The sequence below is a fragment of the Somniosus microcephalus genome, chromosome 8, assembly GCF_052327205.1.
Source record: "Somniosus microcephalus isolate GS21.2 chromosome 8, FLI_Smic_1.0, whole genome shotgun sequence".
NCBI lineage: Eukaryota > Metazoa > Chordata > Chondrichthyes > Squaliformes > Somniosidae > Somniosus > Somniosus microcephalus.
The window spans coordinates 31,206,845-31,225,636 of NC_140994.1; the positions used below are offsets into that span (position 1 = coordinate 31,206,845).

Below are 18,792 nucleotides of genomic sequence, written 5' to 3' on the forward strand. Positions count from 1 at the left end.
CACAATGTCTTCAGTCGGAGCTTCTAATCGTGCCTCTGAAATATTCTGCATGCTCACTGACTCTCAACATTGTATATTTCTTCTAATTCTCTCTTTTTCACCACCCCCCCGCTTGCCCCCCAACACTTCTGAAAATTGCAACTCATGTATGGGTGTGGTTCCAGTGTGTCCTCACGACCCATGATACCCCACCCAAGTGGTTTACTCGATGTTATCCAATCGGAGCGGATATCGCAACTGAAGCTGATTCTATTCTCTCCCAGTGCACCTGCGCTCTCAGCAGGAACCACTAGATAGCAATTTGGAGCAAAAGGCCTACCTGATATTTCACCTTACATGGACCAATGTAACACATCTACAGCCACACAAAGCTGACACCAACTTACAGCACAGACCAGGAATTGAACCTGGGACTTTCCTATTTGTGCACCCTCAATAAACTCGAGCTCATCCAAAACTCTGCTGCTTGTATTCTAACTCGCACCAAGTCCCTTTCACCAATCACCCCTGTGCTTGCTGACCTACAGAGGCTCCCGATCTGGCAACACCTTGATTTTAAAATTCTCATCCTTGCTTTCAAATCCCTCCATGGCCTCGCCCCTCCCTAGCTCTGTAGCCTCCTCCAGCCCTACAACTCTTCAAGATCTCTGCGCTCCTCCAATTCTGGCCTCTTGCGCATCCCCAATTTTCTTCACTCCACCCTTGGTAGCCATGCCTTCAGCTGCCTAGGTCCTAAGCTCTGCAGTTCACTCCCCTAAACCTCTCTGCCTCTCTACCTCTCTCTTCTCCTTTAAGACATTCCTTAAAACCTACCTCATCTGCCCTAATATCTCTTAATGTGGCTCGGTGTCAAATTTTGTTTGGTAATAGCTCCTGTGAAGCATCTTGGGATGTTTTACTACATTAAAGGTGCTATTTTTTTATTCGTTCATGGGATGTGGGTGTTGCTGGCAAGGCCAGCATTTATTGCCTATCCCTAATTGCCCTTGAGAAGGTGGTGGTGAGATGCCTTCTTGAACCACTGCAGTCCGTGTGGTGAAGGTTCTCCCACAGTGCTGTTAGGGAGGGAGTTCCAGGATTTTGACCCAGCGACGATGAAGGAGCGGCGATATATTTCCAAGTCAGGAGGGTGTGTAACTTGAGGGGAACTTGCAAGTGATGGTGTTCCCATGCGCCTGCTACCCTTGTCCTTCTAGGTGGTAGAGGTCAGGGGTTTGGGAGGTACTGTCGAAGAAGCCTTGGCGAGTTGCTGCAGTGCATCTTGTAGATGGTACATGCTATATAAATGCATGTAGTTGTTGTATATCTCAGTACCATACCATGTAGTGTATTGACTCCACCAAGACATCTTTTAAAGTAATATATTTATTAAAAGATAATTTTACACTCTGATATTATATCCAAAGATGTTTAATAATGGGATTCTGGGAGTGAATTATTACCATTTTCAATGTACTTTCATGAAAAATGAAAGCACACAAAAGTAAGATGCAAAGAGTCGAGGGCCAACTATGACCCCATTTTGGAATTTGCGCTTATCTACAGATAGCTATCAGGAACTGCTTTGGGTTTGTAACATGACCTCTCGCTAGCAGTCATTTGCTTCCTGTGTAATTCCATTGCTGATGTAAAATTATACTTTAAACCGGTAAAAAAGATGGCAGTTTGCTTTTTGGCTTGATTTTACAGCACTGACCATTTCAATTTGATCATGAAGTAAAAGGCATTGGTGCAACGCCAAGAAATCAAGCCCATCAGAAATCAACAAGGAAGACACCTGCACAGGTAATCCCAGCAGGTGCATCTGCAGATGTTTGAATGTGGGATGCTTCATTGTAGCCAGTAAAACCATTGCGCACCCCCCTCCCCCCAAAATAAAATGGTTCCACTTTAGCAGCCCAGAGTTTTAAATGTTTTAAAGAAAGCTGAAGTACTATTTCTTGACCAGATTTGCTCCATGTTGAATTCTGCAGGCCACCAATTCCCACCAAGTTTTGGAGAGGCGAGCTCACTGATTTCAATACTTAAAGACTGACATCTCAGTCAGGTTACTTTGCTATTGAAGGAGTCTCAGACCTTTCCTCTGGAAGGCCTTGCTTCCGCATGGTACTCCACCTACTGGTTCACCTGAGAACTGTTGAAATTCTGCAGCTAAGCGGAAAGATTTGAAAGTCAGACAAGCCTGGGTACAAAGCTACAACCTTTGGTTTGGAGTAATGTACCGCATCAATCACTACAGAGTAGGTCAGAGGATTACATCGTCTCTAATTAGGCTCATCAGGACTTCAGAATGACAGTGGCTCTTATGTGTGTAGATAGAAGGGAGCTTTACATCATTAGAGTCTTGTCTCTCTCTCTAGTCTGTTTGAAGTGGAGGCATGTGCATATAAATTAGTGATCAATATAAGACTTGCAGTCAAAAGCAAATCACAGTTTCCAACACCATTTCCTGCAGTGGCTGATTAAAGGGCACTTGAGCTTTCAAGTGTTGACAGGCTTGTGCTTTGTCATTTTTTTCCCCATAATAATATGAAAAATCATACACATTGAGTTCATGCTATGGCACTAATATCTACTCTTAAACGATAATTTGTAATAATTTTGTGACTGACTCAAACAAGTTGTGCCATGGGGTTCTGGTGATAAACCTAGGATTAGCATCTAGACCAACAAAACCATCTTAGCATTCAATTAATATTGGATTAGCTTCAGAATGGGTAGCAGTGAATGTAGGGATCAATCTGAAAGATGCAGTGACTTAACACAAAGGAAGGGGAGTGGAGATAGAAACTACAGGCTCAGCAAAATATTCTTTTTATGGCATATTGGGACTGTATTTTATAATTATTATATCCATATAATTATCAACAGAGCCCAGTTAATAGTATAATTTCCATTTTCCTACTTTTGAAAATGTAAAATTACTGTCTGACTGAATGTAAGACCGAGAAAGTTTTTTTTTTATGTTTCCCTCTTTTGTGACAGTCCAGCTAAGAGAGCAGGAGAGTGATTTGCACCTTCATCAGCTTCTCAAATCTTAGATGGGCTTTTAATCTGGATATATCCCATAGTGCCACCCTGTGAACACATCTTCTGTCCATGACTTTCAGATATATTACAGTTTGATTTCTTGCCCTTAAATATACTTTCACCTTTAAATTGATCTCTGACAGAATTTGTCAGTCTCACGCAGAGTCTGGAGGGATGTCGGGTGCAGAAAGGATGACAAACTATGTTTTCACTTGGTGTTAAGGTGTTAAAAGCCTTACTCTGCATCTGACCCACGTCGTAAAAGATCCCATGGCACTATTTTGAAGAAGAGCAGGGGAGTTCTCTCTGGTGTCCTAGCCAATATTTATCCCAACCAACATCACTCAAATAGATTATCTGGTCATTATCTCATTGCTGTTTGTGGGACCTTACTGTGTGCAAATTGGCTGTCACATTTCCTACTTTACAACAGTAACAACGCTTCGAAAGTACTTAATTGGCTGTAAAGCGCTTTGGGACAGCCAAAGGTCATGAAAGACGCTATATAAATGCAAGTCTTCCTTCTTCTTTCCTTCTTCTTTCCTTCTTCTTTCCTTCTTCTTTCCTTCTTCTTTCCTTCCCAAATGTAGAATGGTTCAAGCCAGAAACTCATGATAACAATAGCCTTTATAATCTTGGTTGAATTTTGTGCGGTTCTTGGGAATTCTACACGTTTCCACCTTTAGAATCTTGTATCAGTTTGACGTAACATAGGCTATGTTGTGTATTTTGAATGTTGTATTTGAAATGTCCCACATAGCTTACCGTAGTTGTGATGTGCAGTGCACTATGGGAAATAGAGTGTATCAAAGTTGAGAAGCTTCTCTTGAAAGCATGGCTGTTAACTGAACTCTGTCTCCTGTGAACTCTTTTTTAATTGTTATACAAGCAAGGTTATTAAACTCTTGAGATTTAACAGGCTATATGTGGAATAAACCTCCATCTCCGTGACCTCAACTATACATCTTAATCCCCAACCACAAGGGAGCCATTTTCCTGCATTTATGGATGCCCCATTTCACACACCAGTCCTCCTTATGATCGCTTTGAGTGAGATTGACAATTTGTTGGCAGTTTTGTGCTGTTAAACGATGTCCATTATGAATTGGGTTGAAACTACCTAAACTTATTTCATGTTGGACCGCTACAGGAGACAGAGAAAGGAGATTTTCACCCTATCTGTTCCCTAAAGGTGAAAGGACACTGTGAGTGTCCAGTTTTTGCCTTATGAGGATGACTTAGATTCATATTATAGGCCCTCGTGGGCCACATATAGTTAAAGGGGCAAGTTTTCTGCTCAGTGGGTATAAATGGCTGGATAATCTAGAAGAAAGTTGAAATGAATGTTCCTATTAATTTGTATGTAACTGAAGCTACTGTTACTAACAGATCTTGGTGTTCTGATTTAAGATTTACCCACCAATGAATCAACTGTACTAGCATTAATCCTTTGTAAACCTTCTGGCGCATGGAATTCAAACGAGACAAACCAGCAAGAAATATAAACAGAAATAGCAGGGCATTGTCTAGGCTTTGTGGATCAGATTGCCCAGGCTTGAGGGCCACATGTGGTTCACAGGCTGTAATTTGAACACCCACCCAAATACTTCATTCACATTTGCTTCAAATCTCCTCTATCTGTGTAAACAGTCTTTACAGCAGCGAGGGATTGTTTCTGTGTGTGCAGGAACTGTTTGCCTTGGCTCCCAATTAAAAGCTCTCCTGATCAAGTAAATGCTGAGGTCACCAAATCAGCAGTTGTGTGATGTTTATGACGGGTCTTGGCATTCATTGGGTGGTATGTGTAGTTAGTGGGAATGCCAGCTGCTGTAGCCACCCACAAGCATCCTGACAATTTCCCAGGTCTCTCTCTATCTGGTTAAAGCAAAAAAATCAGATTTTCTCCCCTCTCCTGAAGGGGAAGACATGTTGGGGTACAGTTCTACAGGTGCCAGTGCGTGGCCAGAACCTGGTCCAAATGACTATTTAATGTGTCAGACTAGGCAGTCCATGTTGGTGGGCTATTAGACCACAGAGGGGATCACGCCCGATCCTCACCTCACCTGACAGTATGTGCTTGTTTAAATCTTTGTCATTCCCTTGACTTTTGCCATTTTGAAATTGTGACTTTCAGCTGTTTGGATAGCTGCCAAATAAGTGCTCCCATGAATCATAAAAGTTGGAGTATTAGATTTTTGGGACTAGTAGACAAAGAAGTTTCAGAGACAACTTTAAATTAATGTTATGTTTTAGTAAAACATCATAGAACTTGGTAATTTGATGGCATTATTTACACATTTTTTTGGAAACTTATAACCGTTTCAAATAAAGTTCTGATAATGTAATATTGAGGGAGCACTGCAATACAGAGGGAGTGCAGCATTGTCAGAGATGTTGTCCTTCGGATAAGATCTTAAACCGAGGCCCTGTCTGCCTGTTTCAGTGTTTCAGGTGGATGTTAAAGATTCTGTGATGCTGTTCGAGGAAGAACAGGGTCACTCAACCAACATCATCAAAAACTGATTAACTAGCCATTCATCTCAGTGCTGTTTGTGGGATTTTGCTGTGCACAAAATGACTGCTGCATTTGTCTATGTAACGATAATCACTGTCCTTCAGAGTAATTCATTGTGTATAAGTGCTTTGAGATGTTTGACAGACATGATAGGACTCTACACTGGAGTGATTTTAACCCTACCCATCTGGCTGAAACTGAGCGGGTGGGCAGTTAAAATAGCCCAGGTTACTTACCTGCCCTCAAGCTGCCTGGATCCTGCTGACCCTGATTTTCAGGCTTCTGAATGGGCAGCTAAGCCACCTGCCCAATGCTGGTGGAGTCCTTCTTTAAATATGCAGATTTGGCTCCGATGATGACATTGGGCCCCAACTGCAATTTTAACTGAGGCCTGAGTGGACAAGCTGCTGTGACTTTCCCACCAGGCTGAGGAGAGTTGGGACCTGCCAAGAAGATGAAGTGACCCAAACAGATAACTTTTCTACTTTCCTCTGTGGAGCCAGGGGGAGTGGGAATGCTCCTCTAGGCCCCACAAGAAAAGTTTTTAGACCTTTCCTGTCCCAGACTCCAAACACTACCCCCACCCCATTCAAGACCCTCCTGTAACGCCCTTCCTTACACTTAACCTCAGTGCCATGAGCCACCTGCTTTTGCAGAGGCCGGTAGCCATGCTCCAGCCATTCCTGGTGGGTAATGGACAGGCGGCATGTTAATGAGGCTCGTGAGTTAAAATAGCCCAGGCCCAGTTTGTGCACCAACAGGTGCGTTTCCAACTCGCCCACCCAAAACCTGCCTGGAGTTAAAAATGGAGGCTCGAGTCTCTTTACTAGACAGAGTGGGCGGCATAATGATTTAGAACACCTTTCTTACATTTCTGATCTTGAATCCAACCAAGATAGATGAGCTGAGAGGCTCATCTTTTGCTCACTTCAATGATCCTAGGTGAAACGTGTTTAGGAAATCTCAACCCAGTTCTGAGGGAGCACAAAGCAACGGTATAAAACTGCCCAGAATTTGAGCCCTTTTATAGAACCAATCAGGACAAGTTAGGATGCGGCCAAGAAAGAAATGAGGGGAGGAAGAATAATTACAAATCAGAAATTCGAATCTACTAACTACTTGCACAAAGAGGCATTTTTCTCCCTCTCTTCTTTTTCTGATCATGTCTTAGCTTGTCCTTGTCTTGTACAAGGGGCTTCTTTAGCCTGACCAGGCCAGTTCTGATGACCGGTCACACTCAAAATATTAACCTATCTTTTTTCCTTTAGTTCGGTCTTTATTTCCGATTTCCGGCACTTGCAGTTTTCTTTTTACCTCTGCTTCATAACACAACTTGTCAGTCTGTTCAAACTTTGGTGAATCACAGATGCTTTCTTGACAAGTTTCCCAAACCCAATGCATAATTAAATCCTGGGATGATGAAAGGCTGAAAATACTTTGGTTGCTCTTTAGTTCTTAGTCGTGTCTCTTCTATGAGTGATTCTTTGCATGAGGCAGGCCTGCTTGAGTTTTCAGCATGCTCTTGGCTAGTTGCCACCTTAATGAAAGCACAAGATCTGTGAGCGGCTCCTTAAAAAAAATGTGGATATTAAATGCAGTTTCCTTGAAGCAAAGGCATTAATCAGTGGAAAGTCAGCTGAGGGAATTGGATATGGTACAACACATTGCTTACCATTAGCTGAATGGGATATAGCATGGTCTTGAATCTTCTTGTATTTTAAAAAAATCTTTTACTGTATGGTCTATTTTAACCCTATGAGTACTGAATGTTACTTTGTGAAAGAGGAATAGAAAGAAAGGACTTGCATTTATATAGTGCCTTTCACGACCTCAGGACGTCCCAATGCAGTTTACAGCCAATGAAGTACTTTGTGAAGTGGAGTCACTTTAGTAATGTAGATAAATGCAGCAGCCAATAGGCACACAGCAAGCTCCCACAACAGTAATGTGATAGTAACCAGATAATCTGTTTTTAGTAAATGTTAGTTGAGGAATGAATATCGGCCAGGACACCGAGAGAACTCCTCTGCTCTTCTTCAAATAGTGCCATGGGATCTTTTACGTCCACTTGAGAGGCAGGACCTTGGTTTAACGTCTCATCAGAAAAACAGGATCTCTGACTTCCTTAATACTTTACTGAATTGTCAGCCTGGATTCTGTGCTCCAGTCTCTGTAGTGGGAACCCACGACCTTCTGACTCAGAGGCGAGAGTGCTACCATTGATTCTAGTTGACACCTACACAGGCTGTCCATCTTTGGTATTGACCATTTCATGACTAGTTTTGTGCCCCAGGACCTTTCTGTGCTAAAATGGCCAGGTTCTGAGGAAGTATGTGAGAGTCTGCTCGGGGTTTCATTGTTAAAGCACTCAGTCCCTGCCACGAGATGCTGTTGATGAGCTACATATACTGGTGGTCTCCAGCAGAAACATTTGGGTATCATAGCATTACTGTGGTCATCACCATTTCCACAGATCAGTTACAGGCCAGACTGTGAATCAATGTTTGTGATATTATTTTTTACCTGGACTTCCTCTTCCACCCTCCCCCGCCCCCCCCCCCCCCCCCCACAACAGGGTCTGGACAGAAGACATATATTGAAAACAGGAAAGAAGATTTCCCTTGTTGAAATCTCTTCATTTGAAGCATTATCTGAGCAGAACTAAAAAAAAGAATTCTTGTATTTTGCCTTGCTTTACTCAGGCATATCTATGGTTAAAAGCTGTTGCAGATTTGCAAAATGGTGTCAATAGATTTCGTACTTTAGCAATAACTCTGCCTTTTTCGAGTCCGGTTGGCTGAACGTGCCAATGATTCAAAGCTTTGAATGGCCAGAGGCATAACAAGCTTTGTAGCAATGCATTGATTTGACATCTGTCCAATAACTAATCTGATATACTTTATAAATGCCAGGTTGTCAGCTGCAGGTTTGCTCCAAAATAAAGCACCTTGGGCTGTAAAATATCAGATAAAGGAGAAACTGTACATGTTGTACAGGAGAATCGTTGCAGTGAAAACATCGACCAAATTCCAGCTTGATAGTCCTTTCTTCCTATTTCCAATTCTCTCCCTTCCTGCCCTGACCATGATGACTGGTGCTAGGGTAGTGTTCCATGGATGCCAGCAGCCCCCCACTACCACACCCAAGTGGTCGTTCATGTGCGGGCCTAGACAGTGAGTGTTGTAAGGCTATTTGACTGTGGAGGGCATTGAGGACCATCCCTATCCTGTCCTTGCCAAAAGTCCACATATGCACTTTCCTGCGCTGGTTACTGGAAAGCATTCAGGAGTGGGGACCATGTCTGAATGATTGATTTTTATGCCTCCCTTCGTAGCCCAGGAATACAACGGCCAATTGTAACATCTCTACTACCGCCCTGGATAAGATCACTTTACGTAGTAGAGACTCTGAGGGGCGAATTTTGGGAGGGACGGGGTTCTCCTACTGAAGTGGAAGTTTATCAGCAACCCTGTTTCCGCTGGGATCTTCTGGGCCGCACAGCTTATTACCACACCATGTGATACATTTACCCGCAAAGTCCTTGCGGCAGCTACCTGAAGGTATTTCTTATTTTGATAACATTACATGTGGCGGATAGACCATGGCTGGCACTGCATTCTAACTCGTGACTGATGAAGTCACGAGTGAGTCAGAGTAAACCGAATGAGTTGAAACCTTAATTATCAGAGCGTTTGCAATTACACAATTCATACTGCATATTTAAAACATAACTTTCAAATGAACTTGTGTTTTTATCCAATCACAAATGTGGACATAAGGAAATGATCCTCGTCTAACTCCCAGGCACCATTTGTTGTGGAAGACCACCCTTGCCCACAGGTTACCGTCCGGATCCTGGTGTGTGTGCAACCAATGGTTGTTTAATGTTTACCGTTCAATAGTTACTGCTCTGTTCTTATTGTATCTAAATACAACATTATGATTGGAATTTGCAGCTTTGGTAGTGAAAACTAGAAGGTGAAGAGAAAATAGAATAACGTGGAGAGTGCAAATGTATGCCTTAAATGAGCCTGGAAAAGTGGCACATCTTTTTTTCCTTATTTGCAAGCAGTGTTCCCTCTAATTTTTTTTTGTGCGCGGTAACTTTAACTTTGCTGCGTGGCGGCGCATGTGTGGTATCTCTCCCAGCTTGTGAGCGGCCTGCGCGGGACCTCCCGATTGATGCGCCGCCGTGCGCCCACGCACCTTGGGGAGGGCGGGGGGGGGGGCGGGGAAGGTTGTTTACAAGCACATAATGCAAGTTTGTTTTGAAGCCTTTCGTCATGTCACTTTTATGTGATGTCATGACGCAGGACACGCAAATGACATAGTGAGGTATTTTACAGCAATTTCTGCCATTAGGCTACATGTTTGTAAACAAATGAAAGCGGGTATGTCAAACACTTTAAAATGGCAGCAGAGGGGTTTCATTCAATTTTGAGCAAAGGAGAGAGGATGGGAAACACCAGGTAAAAAAATACGTAGGGATAGATTTTAGGAATTCGCAGCCCTGGCACATGTGTTGGGATGGAATCTTGGCAATCCAGGCAGGAATGTCATTGGACTTCGCAGGATTTTCCATCCATTAAACTTAATTCATGAATTCATAAATTCTACCTTCTAGTGCAAATCCATGTGAGTAGATGGAGAAGTTCTTCTCTTGACTGCTTCTAGTGAACTCCTCGCTTTAGTAAATTCAACTTTCTGGAATAACGTGCTCGTAAAAGGTACTGTTTACAAAGAGCAGGATGGCCTGAACTGCTCACGCCACAGACATTACAACTGGCAGTCGCTTGACATGAATACTCTTCTATCTTGGAAATATTTAAGATGTTATCTAACATTTATCAGGGATTATGTATACAGTGCATGCCGCATCTATTACCCTTTAAATTCAAGGGCATTTGTACAATTTTGGCCATTGCTCATTTGTGTTACAAAGGGAGGGGTCCAGCTGCTTCAAACAACGTTGTTTCTTTGCGATAAAATGCACCTTAAAATATGCACTAAAGCACGAAGATAAAAAACCATAATGTAGAAAGCTACTAAATTAGAGTTTCAAACTTCACCCTTTGTTTCTTCAAAAGAAGAAGCATTGTCTTTTAGCTAAAGGCATAATTACTTAATTCAAGTGTGTTTAAGTGCCAGAAGAGCTGTGCGTCATTTTGTCAGGAAATGACACCGTCAATCATATTTGTTGTGATTTACGTCAGCGGGTTGCGCATAAGTAAAATGCTAAACACTTGTTAATGGACACTGGGCTCTTTAATGCTGCATTTACACTGACATGCAGCTGTCAGAGCCATCCCTGCTTTCCACCATTGAACACTTCCCATGCTCAGTTTTACATGAGGAACACGCTCAGAAATGATGTGGCTCGATGATGTGCAACATGAAAGTCTAAAGGAATGATCACTGACAGAGCAGTAAACTCAACGCTGGGGGTGTGGTGGGTAGGTGGAGGGATTAGCAGTTGGAAAAGTGCTGGACCCAATGTCAGTTTTCAGCAATGGTCGCACTCTTTAAAAAAAAAAATTCAAAATAATGGGCCGGAAAATTCTGATATGTGGCGTGGTAGGATGGCCCTTTATATTAAATAAAATAATAGAAGTATACTCAGATTTAATTTATTAGTTAATACCCTGACGTAAGAAAACTACTAGGCACTTGGTCTAAGCGTTAAACAAAGCTTTAATCAACTGTTTTACAACATGGAGGCCTAGTTGTGTCCTTCACTAGTTCCTGTTAAGAATGTCCTGCGCAAGCTGGGCCCGTGCCCGAGTATTTATACTCTCCCTGGACAGCGCCACCCGTAGGCCGCTCAGTATTATTTCATAAGTCTTTCTTTCATGAATGACTGATTCATGTCATACCCAATACTAGGCTCACAAATAAAAGCCTTCTTTTGAATATGTGCCTTTAAATATAAACATAGATGTAGTGGATAGACATATTGGGCGAGATCTTGCCAGCCCTGGGGAGGCGGGTTTGGAGGCGGGACTGCCGGGAAAATGGCAGAATCTGGGGGCGGGTGCCCAACCCGCCTCCGTGCCATCTTGCCAGGATGCCAACCTGTGCTGGGTCCTGTCTCCTTGGAGGCGGGCAGGGGATTAGTGCCACTTATCTGCCTGTTAACAGGTAGTTAACAGGCAGATAAAAGGATTAGCCCCATTTTGCCCACACAAGTGCGGGCTTCCCGAAGGCTCTGAACCCCGCCAGGGTCACCGAGGCGAGCAGTGGGTCTGCGGGGGTTGGAGGGGTGCAAAAGTGCGCTGTGAAGGTAAGTGATGGGTGCAAGTGTGGAGAGGTGAGTATGTGAAGTAAGTGGAAAGTGTTAGAAAAAGTTTGCTTACCTTTGTTTCTTCCTGCAGACTTCAAGAGTTGGGTATGCGGAGAGTCTCACACTTCCGCGGCAGAGATGACAGATGGCTGTTGCATTCTCCAGTGTCACAACCTTCAAATTTCTGCAAAAGAAAGAGGTTTGATGAGGTCTTGAATTCAAGAACTCGTCAAACTACAGATAATGTCAATGTTTGACAGCTTCACAGAGCTGTCAAACAATGACAATTCATCTGTCAAAATTTTTTGACAGATGAAACGTCATACACTGACGTTCTCTGTAACCGACTTTCCCTTAATTGGCCTGCTAAGCCTGCTGGGCAGGCTTAACAAGGTCAATCAAGGGAAAATAGCGTGGGCTGGCCAGAAGTTGATGGAGGCGGGACTGAAACCCGACAAGTGGGAGTCCCGCCTCCAAAAGCTCCCCATTGGCAAAATCCAACCCATTGAGCAGGACAGGAATGAAAAAGTGATGCATTTTAAAAACTGAGAAGGAAGAAAAATGGAAGATGGGAATTGCGTGTCACGATGGGTTAGAATACTGGTTTTTCACCTCAAGCCCCTGGGTTTAAATGCAGTCCAGAGAGGTGGACTGAAGATTGGCCCTCTCTCCAGCAACAATTAAGGATCTTAAATGAAATGAGCTTTAGCAGTTTCTATGTAGAGCCTGGTAAAGACAAGCCCTGAGTAAATAAGGAACCATAAGTCAGGAATTGATTGGGTAATGTCTCTGAGAACTCTGAAGAAAAGTGTTTGGAGCATAACTGCATTTCAGAACAATATTAATGTCTTTTAAGATTGCAGTAAAGGATCTCATTTATTCGTTATATATTTGTTTTTTGTGCAGTAGATGCCACAATAACAGAGTGCAGCATGTCTCTAAAGTAGGTTATACCTGACCTTTGGGTGCTTTATGCTTGTATTCAGCATAGAGAATATCTTCAGTTCTTTTTAAAATTCAGAAACCTACAGCAAGGGGTTAAGTTCCATATTGCAGGACATCACCAAGGTTGAACAGGAGAGGAGAGAACTAGGTCAATCAGGAAATAGTAATTAGGGTTGTAAAAGCCTGTAGCTTGAATGGAGGAAGGCAGATTGAAGCTGCTTCCACATTGTGCTAGACCTGCGCTAGTGTGGTTGGTTCCTAAAGCGTGGGTCTTGCGCAGCCGACTATAGAATTGCTGGCACTCACTAAGCTTGGTTGCTGTGAAGACCCATTTTTAGTGTTTTTTTCTGCCTCCTGACAGTTTCACATTCAGCTTCAGCCGCCTGTGCAAGGCCTGCCTTTTGGCAACCAGCCAAACTAGCATGGTGCCCTGTGCTATGTAAAAGAGAACCTGGGAAAGAATGGCTTAGAGTAGGAGATGCTGCGATGAACCTTGATTTCAACACAGTAAGGAGGCAGGAAGGAGAAAGAGTGTGAAGGAACTTTATATGGACATTCTGTGCCCTTGCTACCCTCAGTGCTTCCTCAAACTGGTGTTCAACATGGAGGAGTGCTGATTCATCAGCTGAGGGAGGGCAGTAGGTAGAAACCATTTTCTTGCTTGTGTTTGACCTGAAGCCACGAGACTTCATGGGGTCCAGAGTCAATGTTCAGTGCCATTCCAATCCAACTGTATACCATTGTACCCCCACCTCTGGTGGGTCTGTCCTACCGGTGGAACAGAACATACCCTGGGATGGTGAAGGATTCTGTGAGTATGGCTGTGTCAAGCTATTGCTTGTCTAGTTTGCGGGACAACTTTGCCTTCTTTGGCACCGGTCCCCAGATGTTAGTGAGGAGGACTTTGTAGGGTTCACTGGGCTGGGTATGTGTTTGTCGTGTCCTGAGCCGATGCCTAGGTCGCATAGTCTATCCAGTTTTATTGTTGTTATTCTTTGTAGCGATTTGATGCAACTGAGTGGCTTCCCAGGCCACTTCAGAGCCTAGTTAAGAGTCAACCACGTTGGGGGTGGGACTGGAGTCACATGTCGGCCAGACTGGGTAAGGACAGCAGGTTTTCTTCCCTAAAGGGCATTAGTGAACCACCATCCGATAGTTTCATGGTCCTTTTTTCCTTACTGATACCAGCTTTATATTTCCAGATCTTTTTAAATGGATTCAAATTCTCAAACTGCCATGATGGGATTTGAACTCACAGGGGGAGAAATTCGGTATCGCCCCATTTGAGGCGCAATTATCGGCTGGGCGCAAAGTCTAGCGCCTGGCGTTAACTATCGTCTCCGACTGCAAACTTGGCTTCTATCGCCCCTGGAGGTGATTGGAGCGCTAAGTCAGGCGCTTCACACCTCTTAAAGCACTAACGCTGAGGAGCGAGGCGCTACCTCGGAGCGCTGGCGAAGCTCATGTGATGTCTGTCAGCAATGGAACACAGACACACTGGTGCCGGCCAGTCCTTAAAGGGGAGGATCGATCTTGCTCTCCATCCACACCCTGCTCATTGCAGCCTTGAATCTCGGCCTGGAGAGACCTGTACATCAATTCTGCTGGAAAGAACAGTGGCGAGGCCCAGGGAAAGAGCTCAGAGTGCAACCCCCACAGTCTCTTCTAAATCGATGCAAGGAAGGTCAAATCAAAATGAACCTGCAAAGTGCTGCTCAGTACCCAAAACTCCTTCACACAGCATTGAATCTCTCCAGAAGTAGCTCTCTCTCGGAATGCGTGGTGCAAAAATGTCGCCGACAAAAAAAGGCAAGAAGCGGCCGCCTTTAAATAGCATTTCCCCAGTCCCTTCCCGACTGCAAAACGTTCCCCTCAACCTGACGTTGCTAGCGGCAGGCAGAAAGGCACCACTCAATATCCGGTCCGGGGCGCTACTGGGGTGTTGCATGCTCGACTGACGTCACGCTCTGCGGGCGCAGGAGATTGTGGTGGTGGTGTTTAGCGCTGCCGCAAAATGTCTGGTCAATTTCATGAGTGGCGCATACATCGCTGCACCCGGGCGCTAGTTGCTTTGCGCCCATTAGCGCCCTCTTAGGGCGCTAACGGGAGGCGCAAAGCAACCGAATTTCCCCCCCCACTATTCTTTGCATTATTAGTTCAGGCCTCTGAATTACAGGTCCAATAACAAAACCATTACACCACCATACCTGGTAGAAGCAAGGGAGGAAATTTAGGAGTAGTGCTGATTGTGGTAATACTGCAACGATAAATTAGTCAAAGACAAGGAAGGTTGCAGTGCAGAAAGAGATTACACAGCACTCTCATGCCTCACCTTGAAGAGCACAGAATTCTGAGCTTTCTTTTTAAACCCTTAAACAAAGATGACGACAAATTGAGAACCATATGCACACGTTACGCTTTCTCATGCAAAGGTAACAGCTGTGAAAATGACTCCACCCTCAGCAGCCTTTATATGTTTTGCAGAGGTCAGACATTGAACATAACAGCAGGGATGGCAATCCCACCCCTGCGCTTTTCTGATGTCTGCCTTTAAAGAATGTGCGGTTGTGTCATTGGAGGGGCAGGACGACAGAGACCAGTGGAATTTGTATTCATTGCATAGCAGCTGTGAATGGTTATTTCAGCAGGGCACAGTCCACATAGGGAATGCACAGCAATTCCTGACAACCAGTCACTCTCGGACCCTGCTTTAAGCTGTCAGAACTGCTTAGAGAGGCTGCTGTTCAGCCATAACTAACTGGAAACTAGGGACGTTAACACTGCTGCTTGCTCGAAAAATACTGTTAGATGTGAATCTGGTTTTACGGTCTTTACTGGAGCTGCTGCTGATGAAATGGTCATGGTGAATGAAAAAGGTACAGTGTTATTAATTGCTGTTTAATTCCAGCCCATTTTCATCCCAAAGGCTGTTATAACTTCTGCATTTTATATATATATTTTTGCCTCTACAAGCGCTAAATAGCTTTAACATTCTGCTTTTTAATTCTGTGCATTGTACGTATTCTAAACTCGTTTAATCATTCCACTTTGTGAACTACTGTATGTACTTCATCAAGGCTCATGATTTAGGGACCCTCCCTTCTTGAAGCATTCACTAAAGTTTTAGGCAGTTCCATTTGTAATTAACAGTAACGGTTTCTAGAGAATCAGCCATGTATGTTGTTCAGTGTATGGTGTTCAATTAACTTTATTGCTCATACGACTGTATTATAACTCAAAAGTTGAAATGAGAAAACTTTACTATTTTGTATTGTGGTCCAATCGTGTAATTGTGCAGTGTGTTTACTCAATGTGATAAACTCCCAAAATAGCACGGAAAATATAGTTTGCAGGAACAATTGGAACACCCAGAGGTATTTTCTGCCCAAAAGTTAGAACATGTGAAATGTAAAGCTCATTTTGGCTACATTTGTGCTTCTTAAAACAAACAGCCGGACTGGCTGAGTCCATTAGCACACACTTGCTTTGTTGAGGGTTTTGGAATGAATTCCTGGACAGGGAAGGAAACCTGTGTATGAGAGCTAACGCAGTTCGCCTCTGATATTAAAGACTTTTAAGTGTAAAATTGTTGGAGGATATTGAATGAAATGTTAGTCAGGAAACACAAGGACCTTATTTCCACAAAGCTGTTGTAGCGACAAACATGCTATTAACTAGCTATACTGTTTTAACTAGCAGTTCACTGCATATAGAGCAATGCTGCCAGATGAAGAGAATTCAGGTTCTGAAAACTAGCCAATAAACTAATTTTTAAAAATTCTTTGACAGAAAATGTTTGCCATGGTATTGAATGGTCACAAATCATAGAACGATACAGCACAGAAGGAGGCCATTTGGCCCATCATGTCTGTGCCAGCTCTTTGAAAGAGCTATGCAATTAGTCCCACTCCCCCTGCCCTTTCCCCATAGCTCTGCAAATATTTCCCCTTCATCAGATTGTTATTGTGGCAGACATTAGTCATTTGGTGTTCTGGCCTCTTGTACATACCAGATGTCAGGAAATTCCAGAATTAGTTACTTCTCAGTTTATCAACCAAGTGCCAAAACCCACTGCCATCTCAAAACTAGTTTGAGCAGCCCTTTGTAAATAGGTTAGCAGAGTAATTTTTCCCAGTAACAAACAAACCAACATGATTAATTTTATAGAAGGAACAACAACTTGCATCTATATAGCACCTTTACAGGGAAATGTCCCTTGGCCCTTGACTGAGGCATTGGGAAGACAATGGATACTGAACTAAAGGAGATATTAAGAAGAGTGACCAAAAGTTCAATTAGAGAGGTGGATTTTAAGGAGGATCTTAAAAGAGACGCGGGAGGTCGAGAGACGAGGGGTTTATGGAGGAAATTTCAGAGCATGGGGCCAAGCTGGCTAAAGGCAGGGTCGCCAATGGTGGGGCAAAGGGATGTGGGTCGCAAACTGTCCCGACCTCCGCAGTGTGAGGTCCGGGAGGTTTCAACTCCTGGGTCTCATCTGCATAGGCCTAGTCAAATTCCCGCCCAAAACTGGGGGAAAGCGGCAGTATGAGCGGAAAGTCGGGCAGGAGGAGGCCACCGCCTGAGACCAAAGGAACGATTCTTGACACTGAGCTAAGTCGCTGGGAGGGGGGGCTGGGATGGCCTCATGAGCGGTGGTGGGGGTGGGGGGTGGGGGGATAGCGAGGGCAGGTGAGGACTACATTTGAGGCCTGGATTCTGGGTAAAACAGCAGCCAGGCTCCGATAATGTCATCAGAGCCCAATCTGCATATTTAAAGGAGGACCCCATTGGTTTCTAGCTGGTCTCCTTCCCGCCTGCCCAGAAGAGCAGGTTAAAGTTGGGACCTGTGGGAAGAGAGTGGGACCACAGCAGGTAAGTCCCACAGACGATTGCAATTGCCCACCCAACTGCCGAAAAAAAAAAAAAAAAAAAAAAAAAAAAAAAATTGTGGTATTGCGATATAATTCTGCCTTTCTGGGATAATCTAGGAACAGTGATTGATGTTCTGAAGAAAACCGAAATTTAAATCTCTCTGGAATTCCACAAAGTTATGGGCTGACTTGGTGGCTCAGATGAAGTTTAGAAGTGCAGTTAATTATCAACAGAGTAAATAATTACTAAAGAATGTTCTAAAACACACACTATTAATAGCCCATTCTACCTTCTAACAGTTTTGGTCACTGTGTAAATCTCTGGACCCGTTTTATGGACCTCCACATTTTACTTTTATAATTGCCCTGCAGATGAAACCCAACTCTATTTATTACTAGTTTCTCAGACAGAGCTTGCTAGGTGGGGTTGATAATAAATCAGGCCATCCTTGATGATTTCCTGAGATTGTTTTCATTGGCAGAAAGAAGATTACAGGGTGATTGGATAGACGTGTTCAAAATTGTGAAGGGATGGTACAGAATAGATAGAAACAAACTGTTTCCAGTGACACAAGGGGACATAGATATAAGATGTAAGAGACTTAGGACACAGAACAGGAGAACCGTTGTTACAGAGGGTTGTGAAGCTGTGGAATGCACTGTTGGAGTTAGTGATTGAGGCAGAGATCATATCAATGCTAAATAATAGATTAGATAGGTGGTTGAAGGAAAAGGGATTAAAGGGAGATGGGATCAGGACTGTGGGATTAAGACCACTGCTCATGTGGGGGATAAACACCACCATGGATTGATTGAGCCGAACAGTCTATTTCCATGTTGTAATTTCTATGTAATTGTACAATCCCTCCAGGAACAATGGAACTCTTAAAATGGGTTTGAGGCTTTTTAGTCTTTGTTTTGCTTTGCATTACATGTTAATACAGTATTCTGCTATTAATTGTTTCTGAAAATAAATGCCAGCAATTGTTTTTTGAGAATTTTCTTCTTTCTAACAGTATGTTTGTTTTAAGCTAAACTCTTCAGTATTGTCTGCTAATTCATCAGAGTCCAACTACAATTGAAGCATTTACAAGTCTTTAGTAATACAAGAAGTGCTAAATAAACTGAGGTTGTGAAAAGGAACTCTTACA

General features: G+C 43.4%; 1 protein-coding gene across 8 annotated transcripts in view; it reads left to right on the forward strand.

Moving 5' to 3' along the window:
• The window catches only part of ablim1b (actin binding LIM protein 1b), a 468,612-nt gene that overhangs the window by 160,255 nt on the left and 289,565 nt on the right, over positions 1–18,792 (forward strand). Inside the window, exon 1 of one of the 8 annotated variants that reach the window (XM_085994435.1) lies at positions 15,230–15,646. The exons of 3 other annotated variants lie outside the window; for them this stretch is intronic. In XM_085994435.1, coding sequence (XP_085850561.1) covers positions 15,625–15,646 — 22 coding nt within the window. In that variant the 5' untranslated portion in view covers positions 15,230–15,624. Of the gene's footprint in view, positions 1–15,229; positions 15,647–18,792 lie in introns of those variants that run through there. 4 more of the 8 variants (XM_085994430.1, XM_085994432.1, XM_085994433.1 and 1 more) reach the window with 4 other exon arrangements.